The 18,162-nt window shown below is 42.7% G+C and overlaps 2 protein-coding genes across 3 annotated transcripts in view; one reads left to right on the top strand and one right to left on the bottom strand.

The window, feature by feature from the left end:
- Positions 1–11,689, top strand: part of CASP6 (caspase 6) — a 19,234-nt gene extending 7,545 nt beyond the window's left edge. The window contains exons 5-9 of one of the 2 annotated variants that reach the window (XM_025206362.1): positions 2,669–2,815; positions 5,277–5,353; positions 5,740–5,915; positions 7,318–7,477; positions 8,281–11,689. In XM_025206362.1, coding sequence (XP_025062147.1) covers positions 2,669–2,815; positions 5,277–5,353; positions 5,740–5,915; positions 7,318–7,477; positions 8,281–8,519 — 799 coding nt within the window. In that variant the 3' untranslated portion in view covers positions 8,520–11,689. The remainder of the gene's footprint in view (positions 1–2,668; positions 2,816–5,276; positions 5,354–5,739; positions 5,916–7,317; positions 7,478–8,280) is intronic. The other variant, XM_025206361.1, reaches the window with a different exon arrangement.
- Positions 11,690–14,161: 2,472 nt separating this feature from the next.
- MCUB (mitochondrial calcium uniporter dominant negative beta subunit) overlaps positions 14,162–18,162 on the bottom strand; it is a 17,768-nt gene continuing 13,767 nt past the window's right edge. Inside the window, exons 5-7 of the mRNA XM_006025547.3 lie at positions 16,906–17,109; positions 15,456–15,572; positions 14,162–14,414 (exon numbers count right to left, since the gene is read on the bottom strand). Coding sequence (XP_006025609.1) covers positions 14,337–14,414; positions 15,456–15,572; positions 16,906–17,109 — 399 coding nt within the window. The 3' untranslated portion in view covers positions 14,162–14,336. The remainder of the gene's footprint in view (positions 14,415–15,455; positions 15,573–16,905; positions 17,110–18,162) is intronic.

Here is an 18,162-nt window from a genome sequence, read left to right as displayed (position 1 = left end):
ATCTTTGATCTTGGACGCTAGTCCTAGCTCTTTGTCTGCCTTAGCTTTCCTAACAGCCCCCCTACAAGCCTGAGCAGTGGAGGTATACTCCTCTTTGGAGCTAGGCCCCCCTTTCCACCGGGTGTACGCTGCCTTTTTGGCAACCAGGCATTCCCAGACGTCCTTGGTGAGCCAGGGAGGCTTTTGGGCACTCTTGCCTCCCTTGCTTCTTGTTGGGATCGTCTCCCCTTGGGCCCTGAGTATCTTCTCCTTAAGAAACGACCACTCATCTTGGGCACTGAGTTCCCCTGCCCTCAAGAACCCCAGCGCCTCTCCCACCAATCTCCTCAACTCGTTGAAGTTGGCCCTCTTGAAGTCTAGGGCTACCGCCTTGCTGCAGGCCCTTGTCACCCTGCGCTGGATGATGAATTCCAGCAAGCGATGATCGCTGTCACCCAGGTGGTCAAGGACCTGGAGCCCCCATACCAGATCATCGCCTGTGGCCAGGACCAGGTCCAATAGGGCATTTCCTCTGGTGGGACTGTGCACCTCCTGCGTTAAGTGGAGGTCCTGTATCTTGGCCAGGAACCTCCTGGAATGGTCCGACCTGGCTGACTGCTCCTCCCAGCAGATGTCCGGGTGATTTAGATCACCCATGACAACTACATCCCTTGCCTTAAGTGCCTCTGCAAGCTGGCCCGAAAATTCCCAGTCCAGCTCCTCCCCTTGCAATTTTAATTGCAAACCTGTTTGAATTGCTAGAACCAGTAGTATATGTATATTTCTATACATTTGCTTTATCCAAGAGATTACTAGATCTACACATATATATTATTTTTGTATATATGAAGTAAAGTGTGCAAAGCATTGGTGAGACCAAATCTGGAATATTGTGTACAGTTCTGGTCGCCCATGGGTAAGAAAAATGAACTGAAACATACAGAAAAGGATTAGGAGGATGACTGAGGGACTGGAGAGCCTGTATTACAATATGAGACAAAGAGCTTCACTTACTTATCCTAGTGAAAAGGAAAGTGAGAGGGGACTGCTGTCTATAAATACATAAGGGCAAAGGAGCTACTTAAACAAAAGGAAAATGATGGAACATGTTTAAATAAGTTTGAACTGCCCTGAATACTAGGTTGGAAATTAGAAGCGGGTTGCTGACCATGAGGACAGCGAGGTACTGGAACAGCTTTCCAATTGGAGTAGTAGAGGAGTCAAACAACATAACTGCATAAAATGGAATTCAGTCAGTTTATGAATTGGATTTTTCTGCTCCCTCTTGGAGGTAGCAGTGTAGGAAGCAGCAGCTAAAAAGAAGCAGGCAGCAATGACTTAGCACTACGTCATGTCATACAGTACTGCTGGTAAGCAAGAGTTGACAGCTGTGGCAGCCAAGGTCCGGTTGCACTGCCCTGGAGTTAGCTCTATCCCTAGTAGTTACTTTTGGCAGGGTAGGGCTGCTTTTTCGTCTCTGATATGTTTACTTTTGGTCCCAGTTTTCAGAGTACTGTGTGCTCTTTTTAGTGAGCATTTGATGATAGCAGTTCATTGCATGTATTTGAAGAGCATAGCTCTTCTGTAATTATTTTCCTTGACTAGCTTCTGATGAAAGTCCTTCACAAAGTAGTGGGGTTTTTTTACATTATGTTTTGCTTCTATTATTATTTATATTTTCTAAGATACTGTGAAGCTTTTTGAGGAGATACAGATCTTACAAAGAGCACACATGGAACTCAAGTGAGGGTCATAAAAAGTCTCTAGGGGCATTTATACACATGCTCTGGGGGGGGAGGTGCTTTAATTAGAGCGGCTCCAAGAGCTTCCCTAAGTAAAGCATGTAGAGTGTCACGTGTATCAGCATCCTCGCACTGAAAAATGGCAACAGGGGCACTTTAACTAAAACTCGTTGAACAAGCTTTAGTTAAAGTGCCCCTGCCTCCATTTTTCAGCACAAGGACGCTGATACACGCAATGCTGGAGTCTGCATGGTAAGTACTATGCTCCAGCAGACTCAATTAATCAAGTCTGCTCTGACACACCATAATTAAAGTGTGTTGGAGCAACCTCACTGCACATGTATAGGTGCCCAAAGTTCCTAACTGTTGGTTGAAAGAAAAAAAAAAAAGGAGGGACATGCTCCTTTTCCTGATCTTTTTTCTGAGTATTTTCTGAGAATTTACTTAGATTTCAGTAACTTTTCTTGGAAGAGAATGATAAATTGCCCCCCTGGAATTTTAAGAAACCTAAATGTATCCAAGCAGTACTGAGTTAAAATAAGTCTGACTAAAAGAATAAAGTGGATTTTATTTATTATACTGAATGCTTGGTTACTAAACTGAGTTAGACTTCTGTCAGGAAGCTTCTGAACAGAGGACAGTCCAAACAAAACACACTATGAATATATTGGCTTTTATCAGCAACAGCTAGCTCTTTCAGGAGCTTTCAAGTAACTTCTTTCACGTTCCCAAGATTTTCAAAAATGACAAGTGATTTTTTTTTTTTTGACTGCTTAACTTCTGTTGTTTTATAGGAACCTGGTTTCTAAAAAAACACCGAGGGCTTCCCTTTTAAAAATCTGGCTACTAAAATGGATTTTTAATTAAGTACCTCAAATCATTAATTATTTTTTAAAGTCCTGACCTCTGACCATACATAAGCAAATTAATATTCTTTGTAACAACAGGCAACAGTTAGATCCAGCAGCACAATACAAAATGAACCACAAGAGAAGAGGTCTTGCTTTGATCTTCAATCACGAACGTTTCAACTGGCATTTAACGCTGCCAGATAGACGTGGGACATTTGCAGACAAAGAGAATCTGAAGCGCAGGTAAGATATTTGATTGCTGTAAAAAAGAGTTTTTATTTAAAACAAGAAATAAAAGAATCTAAATTTGAAATGATATGGCAGGCCAGGTTATATCAGCAGGTCTAGAATAAATCATTTTGTAGATACAGTTGCCATATAAAAGTTCTTGCCCAGGATAGCTCATGATTAAGAGGGTTAAGGGCTTGCTTCCATTGAAGGTATAGGCAGAACTCCTATTGAAACCATGGAACTAGGATCAGACCCTCCAACAACAGGCTGAGGTATAGGCAGCCATAAGTAGGGAGGGGAGGACTTGATGTGGAGGTCTCATTTGCATTTCATTTTATAGTTTAACCCAATTAGAAAAATAATAGCAGTATCTTAAGGGGAAAAATTAAAACCTGCATTATCAGTACTTAATCTGGAAAGATGAAGGAACTTGACTGTAAAATCACAGACTGGAAGAGAGGCCTAAAGGCAGGCATAATACTGCTTGGCAACAGTACTTCAGTACATTCTAGCCAAGCTGGCTGCATACATGTCTTATCTCAGCAGCACAGCTCTGAATAGGCAATAGTAATAACTTTGCAGCTTATGGACAGAGACTTAGGAAATAAGTTAGCCTTACACATTCCTGCATCTCTTAGAGAACCACAGTAAGTGTAAACTAGAAACCAGGATGTGGTGGTAACAAGCTCCTATAGCAGGGGCATTGTTTGTGGTTCAGCATAGCAGTCTAATTAGATATTTTTTTTCACATCCTGTAGATACTTTTTCAAAGTTTTGTGACATTAAGTGATAATCCAGACTGGAAGGTACACCCGCTTTAAAGTCACTGACAGCATTATCGAATATAGTAGCGAGACTGTCGTGTGCCTCAGAAGAAGTGATAGCAAACCCTCTAGCCCGTCTGCAGTGAGTGCAGTTCCATAACAAACTCTGTTTTATCCAGTAGGAGCAAGCAATGCACTGTACTTACTTAAAGCAAATAAATGCATAAATCGCTTAGCCACATAATGCCAGTCCCAATGTGTTGCCTACTGCTTACATTATAATAAACAAGGGTTATCACTATGTGTTAAATACATCAACTGCTTAAGTGCATAGTATCTTTCAGTTCCACTGAGTACCCGTTAGGTTAATTGCACACCATTTAATTAAATGCTACTAACTATAACTGCCTATTTTATACCTAACTCCTTATTACCTGGGCCAGAAGCCATGAAGGAAAAGCACCTGTCAAGCAATCATAAAACTGACTATAGGCCTTCATTTTCAAAGCTTCCAATAGTAGCCTTAAAGCTGATCATTTGAAGCCTCAAAAATACAGGGGAATTAGTTGTTTCTAAGGTTGCTAGTATCACAGCGCTGAATGTGTCCATGAGCATTGTCTTACCCAAAGTTAAAAGTAAGCACACAACCTTCTTTCAGTCCTGTAGCTATGCATTTAAATCAGGGACAGGCAAAGTCCAGGCCATGGGCCAGCTGAGGCCCATGGCACACTGTTTCTCAACAACCCCTGTCCATGTTACTGTGGCTGGTTTCCATGGAGACTGCAGCAGCAGCGCTGTGACAGCGCGGGGCCTAGGTTTCTATGGAGACTAGCCCCAGCAGCACTGACAGGGTGCGCAGCTGGGCAGGGAGCTGCGATCTTGTGGGGGTGACAGCAGCGGTGACAGCCCAACAGCTCCCTGCCAGCGCTGCTGGGGCCTGTCTCCATGGAAACCCTGGCCCTTCACTGCTGGGGTCTCCATAGAAACCAGCCTCAGCAACGCGGGCAGGGGCTGCTGGGAAATGGAGTTCGGCTGCTGGGTAGATCTACCATTTTGCCCATCCCTGATTTAAATAGAGCATGCTGTCAAAAGGGGAACAGCTAGGGTGGCCATCATACAGGACAGTCGGGTTGTCCTCTGTCCTCTATTGATACAAAACCGAATGCCTTTATGTCCTTTATTTTTCTCTTGAAGAGAAAAGAAAAAAATAGAGGTTTTTGTATCAATAGAGGACAGAGGACAGAGTAGCAGAAAACCAGAACATCCTCTATGATGGCCACCCTAGGAACAGCACAGGCTAAGCTGGTATTGATCTGAGATCTTAAAAGTAGGCAGTTACACGGGTTTGGTTTCGTCACAGAGTTCACAGGGCAAGTGAGTGCACACATCCCCCTGAGCGCTATCTGCAATGCAAATGCCATATTCTCAGAATCCTCTAACACATGTCCTTGTAGGGGTAGCTTGACTATGCATTTTATGTTTCTCCTTATGAAAATTTCTATTGCATAAGAACATTCTCATTTTGTAAATGGCATTTCTTATAGCTCTACACCTTTTTAAGGCACTTTGGGCTATAGCGTTTAGATGCTATTACACGAAAAAGAAAAATCTGTTTTCACAAAAAAAATTCCAAAGGGAGTAAAAATCAAGTGGCATTTTTAGTATAATTTGTAAAGGATGTTTACTAATGCTACTGTATTTAATGACAGTTTGACAAACCTTGGATTTGAAGTCAAATGCTTTGATGACCTAAAAGTAGAAGAAGTGTTGCAGAACATTTCTGAAGGTAGGGAACTGTATACGTCTCTTTCTATCTACAGGAGATATTCTATGTTTGATTTCCTCCATCATGGTTAAAGTTCACTTTAACCTACAATGCTGGCTTTCGGTGAAGAAGTCCTATTATATATTCTTTTGTACTAATTGGAGCTGCTTCTTCATTTCATAAATATTTCATATTGAAATAACCAAGATGTCTCTGTGACTGACAAAAATTAGTACTAAGGACTAGATCCTAGGTGGTACCTAAATGAGATACTTTCTGCCCTACTTAAAACCCTGAAAAAAGAGATAGCAAAAGGTAGCTTAGTGCTTCTGCTTGCTGCTTTGGGTGTTTGAGACCCCTTTCTGTTGGGGTTCATACACATTCTAAATACTGCTTCTCTCTTTCAGTGTCAGTGGATGACCACAGTGATGCAGACTGCTTTGTGTGTGTGTTCCTAAGCCATGGTGAAGATGATCATGTGTATGCCTATGATGCTAAAATTAAAATTCAGATGATGACAAACATGTTCCGAGGAGACAAATGCCCAAGCCTAGTAGGAAAACCTAAGATATTTATAATTCAGGTAAGATACCTGTTCTTGAATCATACCTGTTCTTGCACCATTCTTACTATGATACAGAAGTCAGTTCTTTTTTAATTTTCTTCTATGTAAAAGGTGACAGTTGTATATCCTGGAATAAACTTCACTAATTTGAGCATTAAAATCTGCTCAAATAAAGACCAGGCAACATAAATGACCAATCAGCAGCAAAGAAGACATTACCATCGGTTTTTGGAGGTGCAGGTGGCCTCCACCTTGTTTCTGCTTGCTTGTTGCTATCTTCTGCCAGGTTTAGGAAGGGCGAAGACTGAATGGGAAAAGTCCACTAACTCTATCTACACGCCTACATGGTTCCCTCCCAGGCTTGTTTGAGATATGAATGGAGTTTGTTCTGCTCTAATCTTTGTTTAAAATTTCATTGCATAAAACAATGAATTTGAGCCCTGTAGTACATTGGCTTCTGGCCTCTTAGTACAAGAAACCTGCAACCTCATGTTGCACTAAGATGGGGTTGGAATTGGTAAATGTAACTTTAATAAGTGGCAGTGGCTAGGACCTGCCAGGAGACTGATTGCAGCAGTCCTGGCTTCAGCTCAAAGTTGCCATTCCTGTGGTAGAACCATTTAAAAAACTTTCCTTTTCTAGGTGTGAAACCTCCTTCAGGCACAGAGGCTCTCCCTGAAGCAAACTGCCTGTTATTTCATCTTAAAGATAAGCTCCATTTTGGATTTTATAGAGTAAAGGAAAGGCCAGCAAGCATGGGTAAAACCTGGCTCCTCAACTGGATGATCCAAATAGAAGGTTTTGCCACTATAGACTCACCCATAAAGCAAACTAGACACTTGAAATAAACTGTGTAATTGATTTTAGGGTAAGAATTAACTTACAGCTCAAAAACATCAATACTGTGCTGTTCCACCTCCTTTTGAAATAGTGTAGACTTCGGTGATGAAATTTTGTTTTGGCTCCACAGGCTGGTTCTGGCCTGTGGGCCATAGGTTGCCAACCTGCCTGAGAGTTTCCTCCTCTTGCCCTTTTACTTAGGCCCTTCTGCTTCACTGACAGTACCAGCATCTTTTGCTGGCTTCTCCCATGGGGGTGTACATGTTCATTCAATCTGCTCCTTACCCATCAAAAACTCCCGTGAAAACACACTACATTACTCTTAGTAAAACTTTGAGAATAACCAAGTGTGGTGTCCACTGTGTTTTGATACTCAGTTGACACTGCTGACAGTTAACCAGCCTGTCCTAACAATGAAAGTCTCTGGTATGTACAAAATAGAATAAAGGTCATTATTCCTGAATTCATGGTTGTGAGCAAGAACCACTTTGGGAAATGAGAGAGACTACTCTTGAGTTGTTTTGTAATAGCTTAGATTTACTTTGCAGATGTTAAGATCTAACTTTTTCCCCACTATTAGGCATGTCGTGGAGATAAACACGATGAGGCAGTTTATGTTCAGGATGCAGTGGACTATACTTTAGAAGAGTCAGAGAACAACATAACTGAAGTAGATGCAGCTGGTGTCTATACATTACCTGCTGGTGCAGACTTTCTAATGTGCTACTCTGTTGCTGAAGGTAAAGCATTATTTTGCATTTAAATTTCTAGAATTCATTTGTGGGTGTCTTACACCTGTATCAGTGCAACTTTACTGAATGTAGTAACTTTCCAGAGTTTCTTCACTCCTGCAGCCAGTAGAGCTCACTAGCTGGCTGCTTTCTACATCTGCATTGTTGGCACTGTACCTGTCAGACAGTGGCAAAATAATTAAATATGTCCATTTGAAAAGTAGTTTGTATTATAAAATATTCCAGTTGTATCCTGGCCACTGAGCTACCTCAGCAGCAAATGTTCTTTAGCATTTCTGGACTCATGTGATTTTTTTTTTTTTTTTTTTTTTTTTTTAAGCTCCCACACATTTGTCTGGATGCTCTCAGTGATAATCAATGCATTATTGTCCCAGTTCCATCTGCTCTGCTGTAATTCAGTAGTGAGTGAACTTAAAAAGCTTTCTGCTATAGGATCAGTGTTCCACTCAGCTAAACTTTTCAATCATTTACAAAGCATGAAGAATGAATAATACAATATTCTTATTGGAACACCACTGAAATCACTCTTGACAGAAATAGAATACCATTGACTAATAATTTCAGAGCTGAATTTTTTTTTAATATGCAGATTTTCCAAGTTGCTGTTTTCATCTCTGAGACTTAAGTATCCAACATCACGTAAGACAGGCAGAGGTGTATATTTAAAATATATTCATATAGTCTATAAGAAAAGCCATGAATAATGAGTCCTGAATCCTGAATGTGGTGTTGGTTGACATTTTTAGTCTTATTAAAATTAAGCGCAGTCCTGTGTGTTTGTTCTGCAATAGGTTACTATTCTCATCGTGAAACTATAAATGGTTCCTGGTACATTCAAGACTTATGTGAGATGGTGCGACATTATGGTTCGTCCTTGGAGTTCACGGAACTTCTCACTCTGGTTAACAGGAAAGTATCTCATCGCAAAGTAGATATGTGCAGAGACCATAGTGCAGTAGGCAAGAAGCAGATTCCTTGTTTTGCTTCCATGCTGACTAGAAAGTTGTACTTTCCTCCAAAATCCAAGTAGAGATGTGTAGCAGTGAGAGCTACATCTCATTTCATAGTTTACTCCAAAACATGAAAAATATTTCTTCTTGTTAATCTTAATTTACACTGGGTGAACGGTTATACTGTTTTTCACTGCAGTTACAGAACTGCACAGTTATTGAAACTAGGGGTGCACTGATAAAGATTTCCTTGACCAGTACCAATAGTTGATAATTAACCAGCCATACTGGCCGATGCCCATCCGATAACCGATATTTAGTAATAGTGCAAGGCATTTTAAACTATTGACATAAATAAACTGTAACAGGTTGCCCTCCCCAGTGCCATCTTCCTGGTCATCTGCATCTTATGTGGGGCACCCTTGAAGCCCTCTTGGAATTCTTCTGTCCCGCCCTAATCTCTCCTGCCACGTCTTGATGGAAATTATTATGTGAGCAGGAGACTGCCTATTATATTGGATACGTTGGGGTCTCTCCTAGGATGGCCTGACGCCTTTTTCTCTAGCTAGGCCTCCCCATCCAAACCCACCACACAGGTTCGACTCTGAGGCTCTAGCTTTTCCTTCTAGTGCCTGGAGGCTCGTGGCCCCCTTTTCTGCTCCCTTCTGGAGCATGGCACTCCCTGGCCCAGAGGCACAGGTGCCAGCCCCACAACGAGGGGGGCCGCAAGTTCAAAACCAGCATGTGACCCCACCAGTCCAAACAAAACAAAACAATATACCTGCACCCACCCCCCAGGTGCACCAGGCCTCCCCGGCCTTTTTAAGATTGTCCCTTGAGCGCTGGGGTTTGTGTCGTCCCAAGCTTCACCCTTACTGGCTCTCGGGCTTTCCGCAGCCCTGTCGCACTCTGCGTCTCACTGGTGCCGGGGCTGTGCCCCCCCCCACAAAAGCTGTGCCTTCACTGGCACAGGGGCTTCCACTCCGGAGTGGGTCCCCAAAAATGAGGCCTCCTCCAATAATAGCCTCACCCAAACCTCCGGTATTATTCAATAATCACAAAATAATAAGAATAATAATAATAAGAATAACTGCACGTGCTTAATCAACGCAGCGGGTCAGCTTACATGAACTCTCTGAGTCTTGGCTCTGCGCCTCCCGCTACAGTCCTGGTTGCGGACGCAGTCGTCATCTCACAGGGGCTTCCATAGCTTCCCCCTTCCTACCATGGACCGCTCCCCAGACTTCTTCCTGGAGCTCTCAGAGGCACTGCTTCCCCTTCGGCTGCTGACCCCCTTTTAAAGCCATTCAACCCAGGGTTTTTATAGTCCTGCCTCTTCCGGTCAGCTGACTAGCCGTCCCAGTTCAGCAGTTAATCCCTTCCTCACCAGCCCTCCGTGCCCAGAAGGTTCTGGCCTTATGGGGGCGCACCTTCTTCCTCGTGACAGGGTCAGGGTTCCCTGTCACACAAACCATTTTTGTTTGTTTTGCATTTTTAACACACATGCCTCCCTGCTTTGGCCCTTCATGAGGAAGGCGGTGACCACCTTATTTCCACACGTTGCCTCCTTGCCCATGGCTCCTACCCACAGCCCTGCTCCTGCACAGCCTGTGCTGCCATCCCAGGTAGGTTGGGCAGACTCTTGCACAGACAGTGGCGCTGAGCACATTCAGGGCCCGAGCACACCGCTGCCTCAGTGTTGGCGAGCCCCATGCAGCCGAGCTCCCACAGCTGCTGGGGAGAAACCGCTTTTGCAAAGGCATCCGGTGCTCAGCACAGTGGAGCATCCCTCACACGTGCCTTACCCTGCCCATGGGTATCCCAGTGCCTCTGCAGCAGCCCCAGCACTCAGGGCCCTACTGCGTGTGCAGCATTGCCATGGTAGCAGAAGTGGGAGCCAGTAACAGTCCTTTTGTTGCTGAGCACGGTGCCCTGGGACCGCTCCCCAGCACCGCGCCCCTCCCCCCCCAAACTGCTTGCTGTAGTCTGCGAGGGCTCAGGCCAGCAGCGGAGCACAGGGACCAGACTTGCACTCGCCATGGTGCTCCAGGCATGTGGCTGTAATTATTGGAAACAACAACCAAAAAAAAGCCAATAACATAATTTCTCCTTTTATTGGTGTGGATCCAATAGCCAACCAATATATCAGTGCACCCCTAATTGAAACCATGAATCTTCCTCTACAACAGCGATTCCCAATCTGTGGTACACATACCACCAATGGTATGCAGATAACTTGTCAGTGGTATGTGTTAGCAGATTATTAATCTGTTTAATAATCTGTGTAATTAATCATTACTTTATATGACAAAGATTTGCTGGTGGTACTTAATGTTGTATCATTTTAAATTGGTGCTGCGCAATCTGTCAGAGTTTGGGAACCACTGCTCTACAAGATGAATGTTGGGATCAGATTTCAGACTTAGCAAAGCAGTACTTTTTATAAATCATCATTGTAGCAATAGCAGTCTCAGGGAATTTGAAAACAATCGTTGTAATAATGACTTCCATATACTAATAGTGTGAGGCATTCAGATACTATGTAGATGGGAGCCATACGTTCCGAAGATGGAAATCAGTAAATCACTGTTTGGCTAGTGCTTGAATAGTTTCTTGTTGTCTACTTTTCTAATTATGATGCATTTTGTAATTTTTCACGGATTCTCAAAACTGCATTTGCTTTTTTTTTGCACTGACAGAACAGTTTCCTGAGAATGAAAGTAATGTTCATCTGTGGGAATTTTTCTGTATCTTCACAAATATTTTAATACATTTTACAGTGTATGTGCAGTTTGTTTTTCTAGGCTTCCAACTTGTATAATTTGTGATATGATTTGTGATACATCTACATTTTAAAAACAAGCTGTGTTTGGGCTCTTCCTTACTGGATTGGTACTTTATCCGTCAACATTAGACTGCAGCTGTAATCAGAAAAATGACTATATAATATAGATCTCCTTTCACTTACATGATAGCTGTATTCTTTTTACAACCCAGAGAAGACTAATTTCAAATTATATTCTTTTTATAATCCAAGCCAACCCCTCCCCCACAATTTCCTGTGCCTTTTCTTCAGATAAGAGTAACAAAAAGATTGCAATCTGAAGTTACTTGAAAACAATGCTGAGTAGACTTGTCAGCTTCTTAGGGTAAGTTAACCTGCACTGAGCTCCATTTCTGATGCCTGAATTAGCTCAGTTAAAAGGTGATTTAAGTAACTTGACAGTCTCCAGTGGAAACATTACTTTAGAAATATGGAAGTCTTCAGTGATCAAATATTGATATCTACTCTGCTTGATTATAATTTTTTCCCTGACAGTGTGTCAGTAAATTTGAAAGCCTCCTATTCTAATATACTGTCATGCATGCCAGTCTTATTTCAGAAACAGCATTATCTGTTTAGAGTCGGGCTTCTCAGGGAACTAGGTACCAATATGTTCTTTAGTAGGCCTGTGTGAATAGGGAAGTATTCGATTTGGATTCAGCTGATTCGGAGAACAGTGATGAGATTTGGATCACTGTCCTGAATCGATTCAGTTGAATCGGCTTCAGAAGATTCAGCGCTGATTCGAGGAGATTTAGATTGGCCAGGGAGAGGCAGGCACAGCTGGGCAGCTGCAGGTTCTCCTGTGGCTCCTTCAGCTGTGCCAGGCTCCGGGTGACTACTGGAGCTGCCCAGGCTCCCAGACAGCGTGTGGCACCCTGCCGAGCCACGCTGCACCTGTGCCATGAGGGGGCTCTGCCACAAGCCCTCAGAGACCCTGATCACCGCTGCCAAAGCCGGTGAGTGCGGGCCTTTTTTACACAGTGCCAAGAGGCTGGGCTGGGCTGGGCAGGGGATGGGGCCAGGCGGGGTAGCCATGGGGGCTTCTCCCGTGGCTCCTCTGGCTGTGCCTGCCTCTGCCTTGGCAGGGAGAGCTGCAGGAGCTCTGCCCTGCTGCCGCTTTCCCAGCCGGTGCTGGAGGGGGAGAGGGGGCGCAATGCAGGTGTGACTCTCTTCGGGTAGCAGCAGGGCATAGCCCCCACTCCCAGTGCTACCGTGCCCACATCAGTGCTGGGAGCGGGTGCTCTGCTCTGTCCCCGCTTGCCAGCCAGTGCGGGGGGTGGTGAGATGCTGCTGCAGCAGCCCTGGGAGCGGGGACTCTGCCCTGCTGCTGCTTGCCCGCCTCTGCCTTGAGCGCGCCGCGCCCGCATCCTGTGGCCCCCCGCCTCCCTCCCCAGCTGGGCAGCTTGTCCCAGTCCCAATCCCTCCCTCCCCCATGTGCCTTCCCTCCTCCAACCCCAACAGACTTACCAGCTGGAGGCAGCTGTTTCAGCTGCCTGTTTAGTCTATGGCTGAATCTCTGAAGCAGCCCAGTCTTTTCCGAATTAATTTGGATGCTTCAAATTGATTCAGAGCTTTTAATTGGTCTCCCAATTCAATTTGGATTTGGTCCCTGAATTGGGCTGAATCACCTCCAAATCGAATTGGCTACCAAAGCTTCGCACAGCCCTATTCTTTAGCTGCCAAAAGATGAGCATGCATGTCAAGGTTAATATTAATACACAATACAGACTGACTGAGGAAAATAGCAGATGGTAGAAACATTGGGTTGTTTTTTTTTATCCCAATATCAGTTTAGAGGCAGGCTATTTATGGGGTGACTTAAGATTTTCATTTTAAATATTAATTTTTATCACACAAATCAGAAGGAAGGTTGTTAAACATACTAGTGATTTGGATTATCTGTTTCATTAAAATGCAGTTTCAAGAGCGGCTTGATATTAAACTGACCCATACCTTTATTTTAATAGTTACTTTTCTAAAACCCAGTTGTGATTATGTAACTTAATCTGAAGGTCAGTATCCTAAGTCTGTAGGCACAGGATTTCATGCCTGAGCCTTTGTCAGGTAGGGTAGCACTGTTGTTAAAAGTTGGATCCAGAGAGAGGGAAACAGATCCTCATTTTCTTTAAGCCTAGTGCTGATGCTGTCAAATAAGATTCTAAATTATCCTTTGGCTGCCTTAATTTGGGGGGATATTACTTACCCCCTTTCATAAATAGTAAGAGATTCTGAAGAAAAGGTGTCAGAGGATATATAGGAGCCAGTAGCATAGCACTGAGAACTATTTTTTGGCCCTGATTCATGACTAAAGCACTAAATTTAAACTCCACACCTATTTAAGCAAGAATTTAGGGACTCACCTGAATAATGACCTTAGAAAACCTGCTAACCTATAAAATTACTTTACTATAAATGCCAAGATGGTTTTATGGCATGTGTACCTAATTACTTGAGCTACTAATCTGCTGAAGCTAATTAAAAAAGGTCAGAAGTCCTTCCCAAGTTTAAGAGACCACTGGGGCTAGCCTGGTTAAGGTACACCAATTTCTGTAGCCAGCAGTACACAAGGACATGATGTGGCTATCATCATGTCTGGGCACCTTTGACCTCACACTTTGAACAACCAGGGACCTGTTAATAATTGCATTAGCTGGTGGCATCTTTAGGCACAAATCCAGAGTAGGGCTCATTCTTATAGCTATGAAATCATAATAACATGGTTTAACCACTCTGCTCTAGGCCTGTAACATAGCAAATAGTCCTAGCAAAAAACTAAAAGCTAGAACACCGTTGTGACCTAGCGCACATCAGTTCACTAAAATGGACATGATCCTTCAAAATGTGTACTAGAGTTCATGTTAAGTTTCTTTGTTGTTTTGGGAATTTCCTTACATGATTATAAAAAAAACCCCTCAACCATCTAATAGTCTCAACAACATTTATTGTAATTTTCAAAACTATAGTGGTCAAAAATATCCAGTTTTCCCATTCTGTAAAACTAAAGGTTTTAATCAATTCTGGAAGGGCATTCAGTTATATTAAAAAAAGAAAAGAGAGAGAGAAACGCCTGTTAGTCTTTGTCATGTATTTCCTGGATTGGAAGACGCAGGTGTAGGGGCTGACGCAGGCGTCTCAGGGATTCTTCAGCCTGTGAACACAAGAGAGAATTAAACAGATGTATTTCTTCCCTGCATTAATTCCTTCATTATTCCTTATTTTCAGCATCACTTTTTCCTAGCCAGGGCTCTGCTTTCCCAGATGCTAACCGTATGACAGATTTTTCTATTAGAATGACAAATGTATTCTCCTGATCCTAATACTCTTAAGAAGCCATTCCCACACAGACTGACCAACAGAAAGTGTGCTTAGATAGATGCAACCAGTATCCTTCTAGGAGACTGAACATATATCTTCTGCACCATGCTCTCTCACCTTTAGCCGGTGAAGTGAAGCCCATTTTTTCCAACAACTGGACAGAAAATGACACTTTACAGCATGTAAGAACACAGTTGCAAAATTCTCCCCACAGAAGGGTACTGTCAAGTAGTAAAAATATCTTAATCTGTAGCCCAGATAAGAGTTGTTTTCATCTTACCCTGTTATCTATTAATGAATGAATTTGATTGCTTTTTAAAAAATTGGTTTTAATGTGGTTAAATTTTTTTCTTAGGTGTGCAGCACATGTAACAACCTCATTTGAAGCAACAGTAACAATCTGAACATGCTAATTTTTTGGGAACGAGACAGAATTCTGGTTTCCATCCAAAAACAACTTTGAAACAAATTTGTTACAAACTACAAATCTAAGAAATAAGAATTTAATTTCTTTTCTCACACAATAAAACGTGAAAACTAAACATCTGAATAAATATAGATAAGTAATTGCATAGGTTAACATGCCTCATTCTAGAGCATCTTCCTGCCTAGCAGGAATACCAGATATAGTGGAAAGGCTTTATTTAATTGCAAACCAAAAAGAAAAAAAAATAAGGAAATAACTGCTAAGTACAAATGTTAAAGACGATAAATTATTTAAACTGGGGTTTTTGCATGCTGCCTTTATTCAGTCTTCCTCTGAAAATGTGTAAATTACATCTAGAAGCTACTTTCTACTTAGCTCATGGTTTAGTAAGGATTCTTAAATGGTGGAACAACAATGGCATTGACTGACCACAAGGTATGCACGTACCTCTGCCAGATCCTCTTTTAATTTGTTATATTGCTCCACATCGAAATACTGGCTTTTGGATTTCCTGTAGAAGCAGTGAAGGAATTGACGGTCTTTAACATCTGGGTAAACATAGTCCTGAGGTAAAGAAAAAAACGATGCAAGTGTTTGAGTGTATGGAGGTTGGTAGAGAGAAATATTAAGATGCAGGCAAGTTTTATTATTGAGATCATTTTTTTGTATGAAGATAATCAAGTTAAAATGCCCTCACAATCCTAGAGAAGTTAGAAAAAATTAAACTACAACAAGTATGTGGCCTGATTTTAGGAGTGCTGAGTACCAATAGCTGCCATTGGAGTCAGAAGGTGGGATTTTCAAAGGTGCTGGAGGGAGCTGGGCTCAGAGCTCCTTAAGGTTCTTGTGAACATCCCAGACGAGGCTAAGCACTAATGAAAATCAGACTGGTAGCATCTACAGTGGCTTACCCAGAGAAGAGAAGTATGTTTTCCTTTCTGAGCGTCAACAGAAAGGGAAGGGGGTTAGAACTTTCAGTCAAAACCAGCTGAGCAACAACATGTTTCTTCTTACCACAAGACCCTGCCATTTCACATGTTTTGCATATTCCATCAGTAACCCAAGATGCAAGCAAGTGTTGGATATTCTCCAATTGTTTCCACACCCAACAACAAAAAACTACTGCATTATTGAATATACAGAATCAAAAGGAAGATTTGTGATCCACTGTAGAGGCCCAGACATAAAAGAGAAACAAAAAGGTTTTTTAAAGCTTGATGACTATTGTCCATATTCTACAGCTTGTCCAAGTTCTGGGTTTTTGCTGTTTAAGAACACTTCCCCAGTCCTCCAGCCATCCCTCATTACAATTCCACTGATTTCTCCTCTCCATATCCAAAAGCAGTAAAAATAGGTGGGCCACAAAGGGAGAAAAAAAATGCAACATGCTCAAGTAGATGTGTTTCAATGGAAACACCTGAAAATTTCCAAACACTTCGACTTCCCAGATCAAAAGACGAACTTCAGCAAAAAGATTAGCTTTTTTGGCATCATTACCAGACTATACCCCTTTAGTAGGTTAGTGTGCTCACTACACATTCTGTAGCAAAGTTTGAAATACAATCACTACCCAGGCCAAGTACCAGGAGTCAAAGAAAATGGACAAGGCAGTTCTTATTCTCACTGTAACATCATTAAATGTAATCATGATCAGACCAAAGTTTTTAAAACAGTTCAGATCAGGACCTGACCCTTGAGGAACAGGAAGTATCACACAGCTGAAAAAAACCCTCTGTTGTTATCCAGATATCCAGGTGTTTGTGCCAAACTTATGTTGAACCAGAAATTGAACCTGAATACAATTCTATACAACAGAGGTACTGGGTTCGAGGTTTGGTCTTCACAATAAATCTTCCATGTAGTATTAATTCAGATGTATTCATATAATGGGATTTACCTGCTTAGTAAGTACAAAGTAAGCATAGAAGGCCATGGCACTCCCATAAGTGATGAAGTATGTGACTGGCTCCATTATATCCCAGGAATAGACCCACCATGTGAGCCAGGCCAGGGCTCCACCCTGAGTGGACATTAGTGCTAAGCCAATCCACAAGAGCCTTGAGGTCCTTGCATCTGCACTTTTTGTGATTCTGGCTTTCATCTAAGGGGAAAAAGAAAGATATTTGTCCAACTAGAACATCACCATCGTAATGAATCTGTTGTTCTGAAACAAAGGGGAGAACACATTCTAATAACTCCTCTCCCACTGTATTCAGAACTCATCTGTTAGGCTAAATGCAGACAGTCAAAAAGCATAAGGCTAAATTGATTCAGTCTTCACAGATTCATCTAAGCTGCAGACTGAACCAATAAGCAAGTGAACAGATATTCACTTTTGATTCTGGAAATGCAGCCACATGCCTGCAGTGGCCCAGGCCAGAAGCCAGGGGATGCTAAAGCACATCTCCCAGCTCAGCTGGAGCAGACAGTGTGGACCCTGCAAGGGAGGGCTGAGGGGAGGGGGAGGTACAAAGCAGCCTGGGATGCTAGGGGACTGTGACAATTTGAATCTGGAGGGGATCTGGGACATAAGTTCAATAAATTGATTTAACCTAAATCAGTTAAGTCTGATGCTACATCCCATCCAGGTTTATCATACAGTGGTTTGAGCCATTTTGAAAGCAGTTTATGTGCACTCAGCTTCGGTTGTGTTACAGATTTGAACCAGTTTCTCATCACTTATAATGGTTTATGTGTAATTTCTGTCCCTAGCCTTCCCTAGACTTAAAGACTTTACCTGCTCAGAGAGAATTTGGTTTATTGTGGGCATGTCTACTAGGCCTGTGTGAAGCACCTAGTATTCGCTTTGGATTCGGCCGATTCGGAGGACAGTGATTTGGTTCAGTGATTCGAATCACTGTCTCAAATTGATTCAGCCGAATCTGATTTGGAGATTTGGCCCCTGCCGAATCTCTAAATCAAACAGGCCCCATCCCCCGCCCACTCTCCTAGTCCCGTCAATGGCTGCCCCCGCCTGGCCCCAGTGTCCTGACTCTTTAAAAAAAAAAAAAAAAAAAAAAAAAAAAGCCCTACACTCACTGGCTGCTGCCAGGCAGGGGTGCGATCCTCGCTGCCTCCCACTGCATGGGGGGGCTCTGCTACGAGCCCCCAGAAGCCCTGACCGCCACTGCAGCAGCTGGTGAATGCAGGGGTT

This window comes from Alligator sinensis, unplaced genomic scaffold (assembly GCF_000455745.1).
Source record: "Alligator sinensis unplaced genomic scaffold, ASM45574v1 scaffold861_1, whole genome shotgun sequence".
In the NCBI taxonomy this organism is placed as follows: Eukaryota; Metazoa; Chordata; order Crocodylia; family Alligatoridae; genus Alligator; species Alligator sinensis.
Note: the sequence above shows the minus strand (reverse complement) of the source record. Positions and strands in the feature narration are given on the sequence as shown.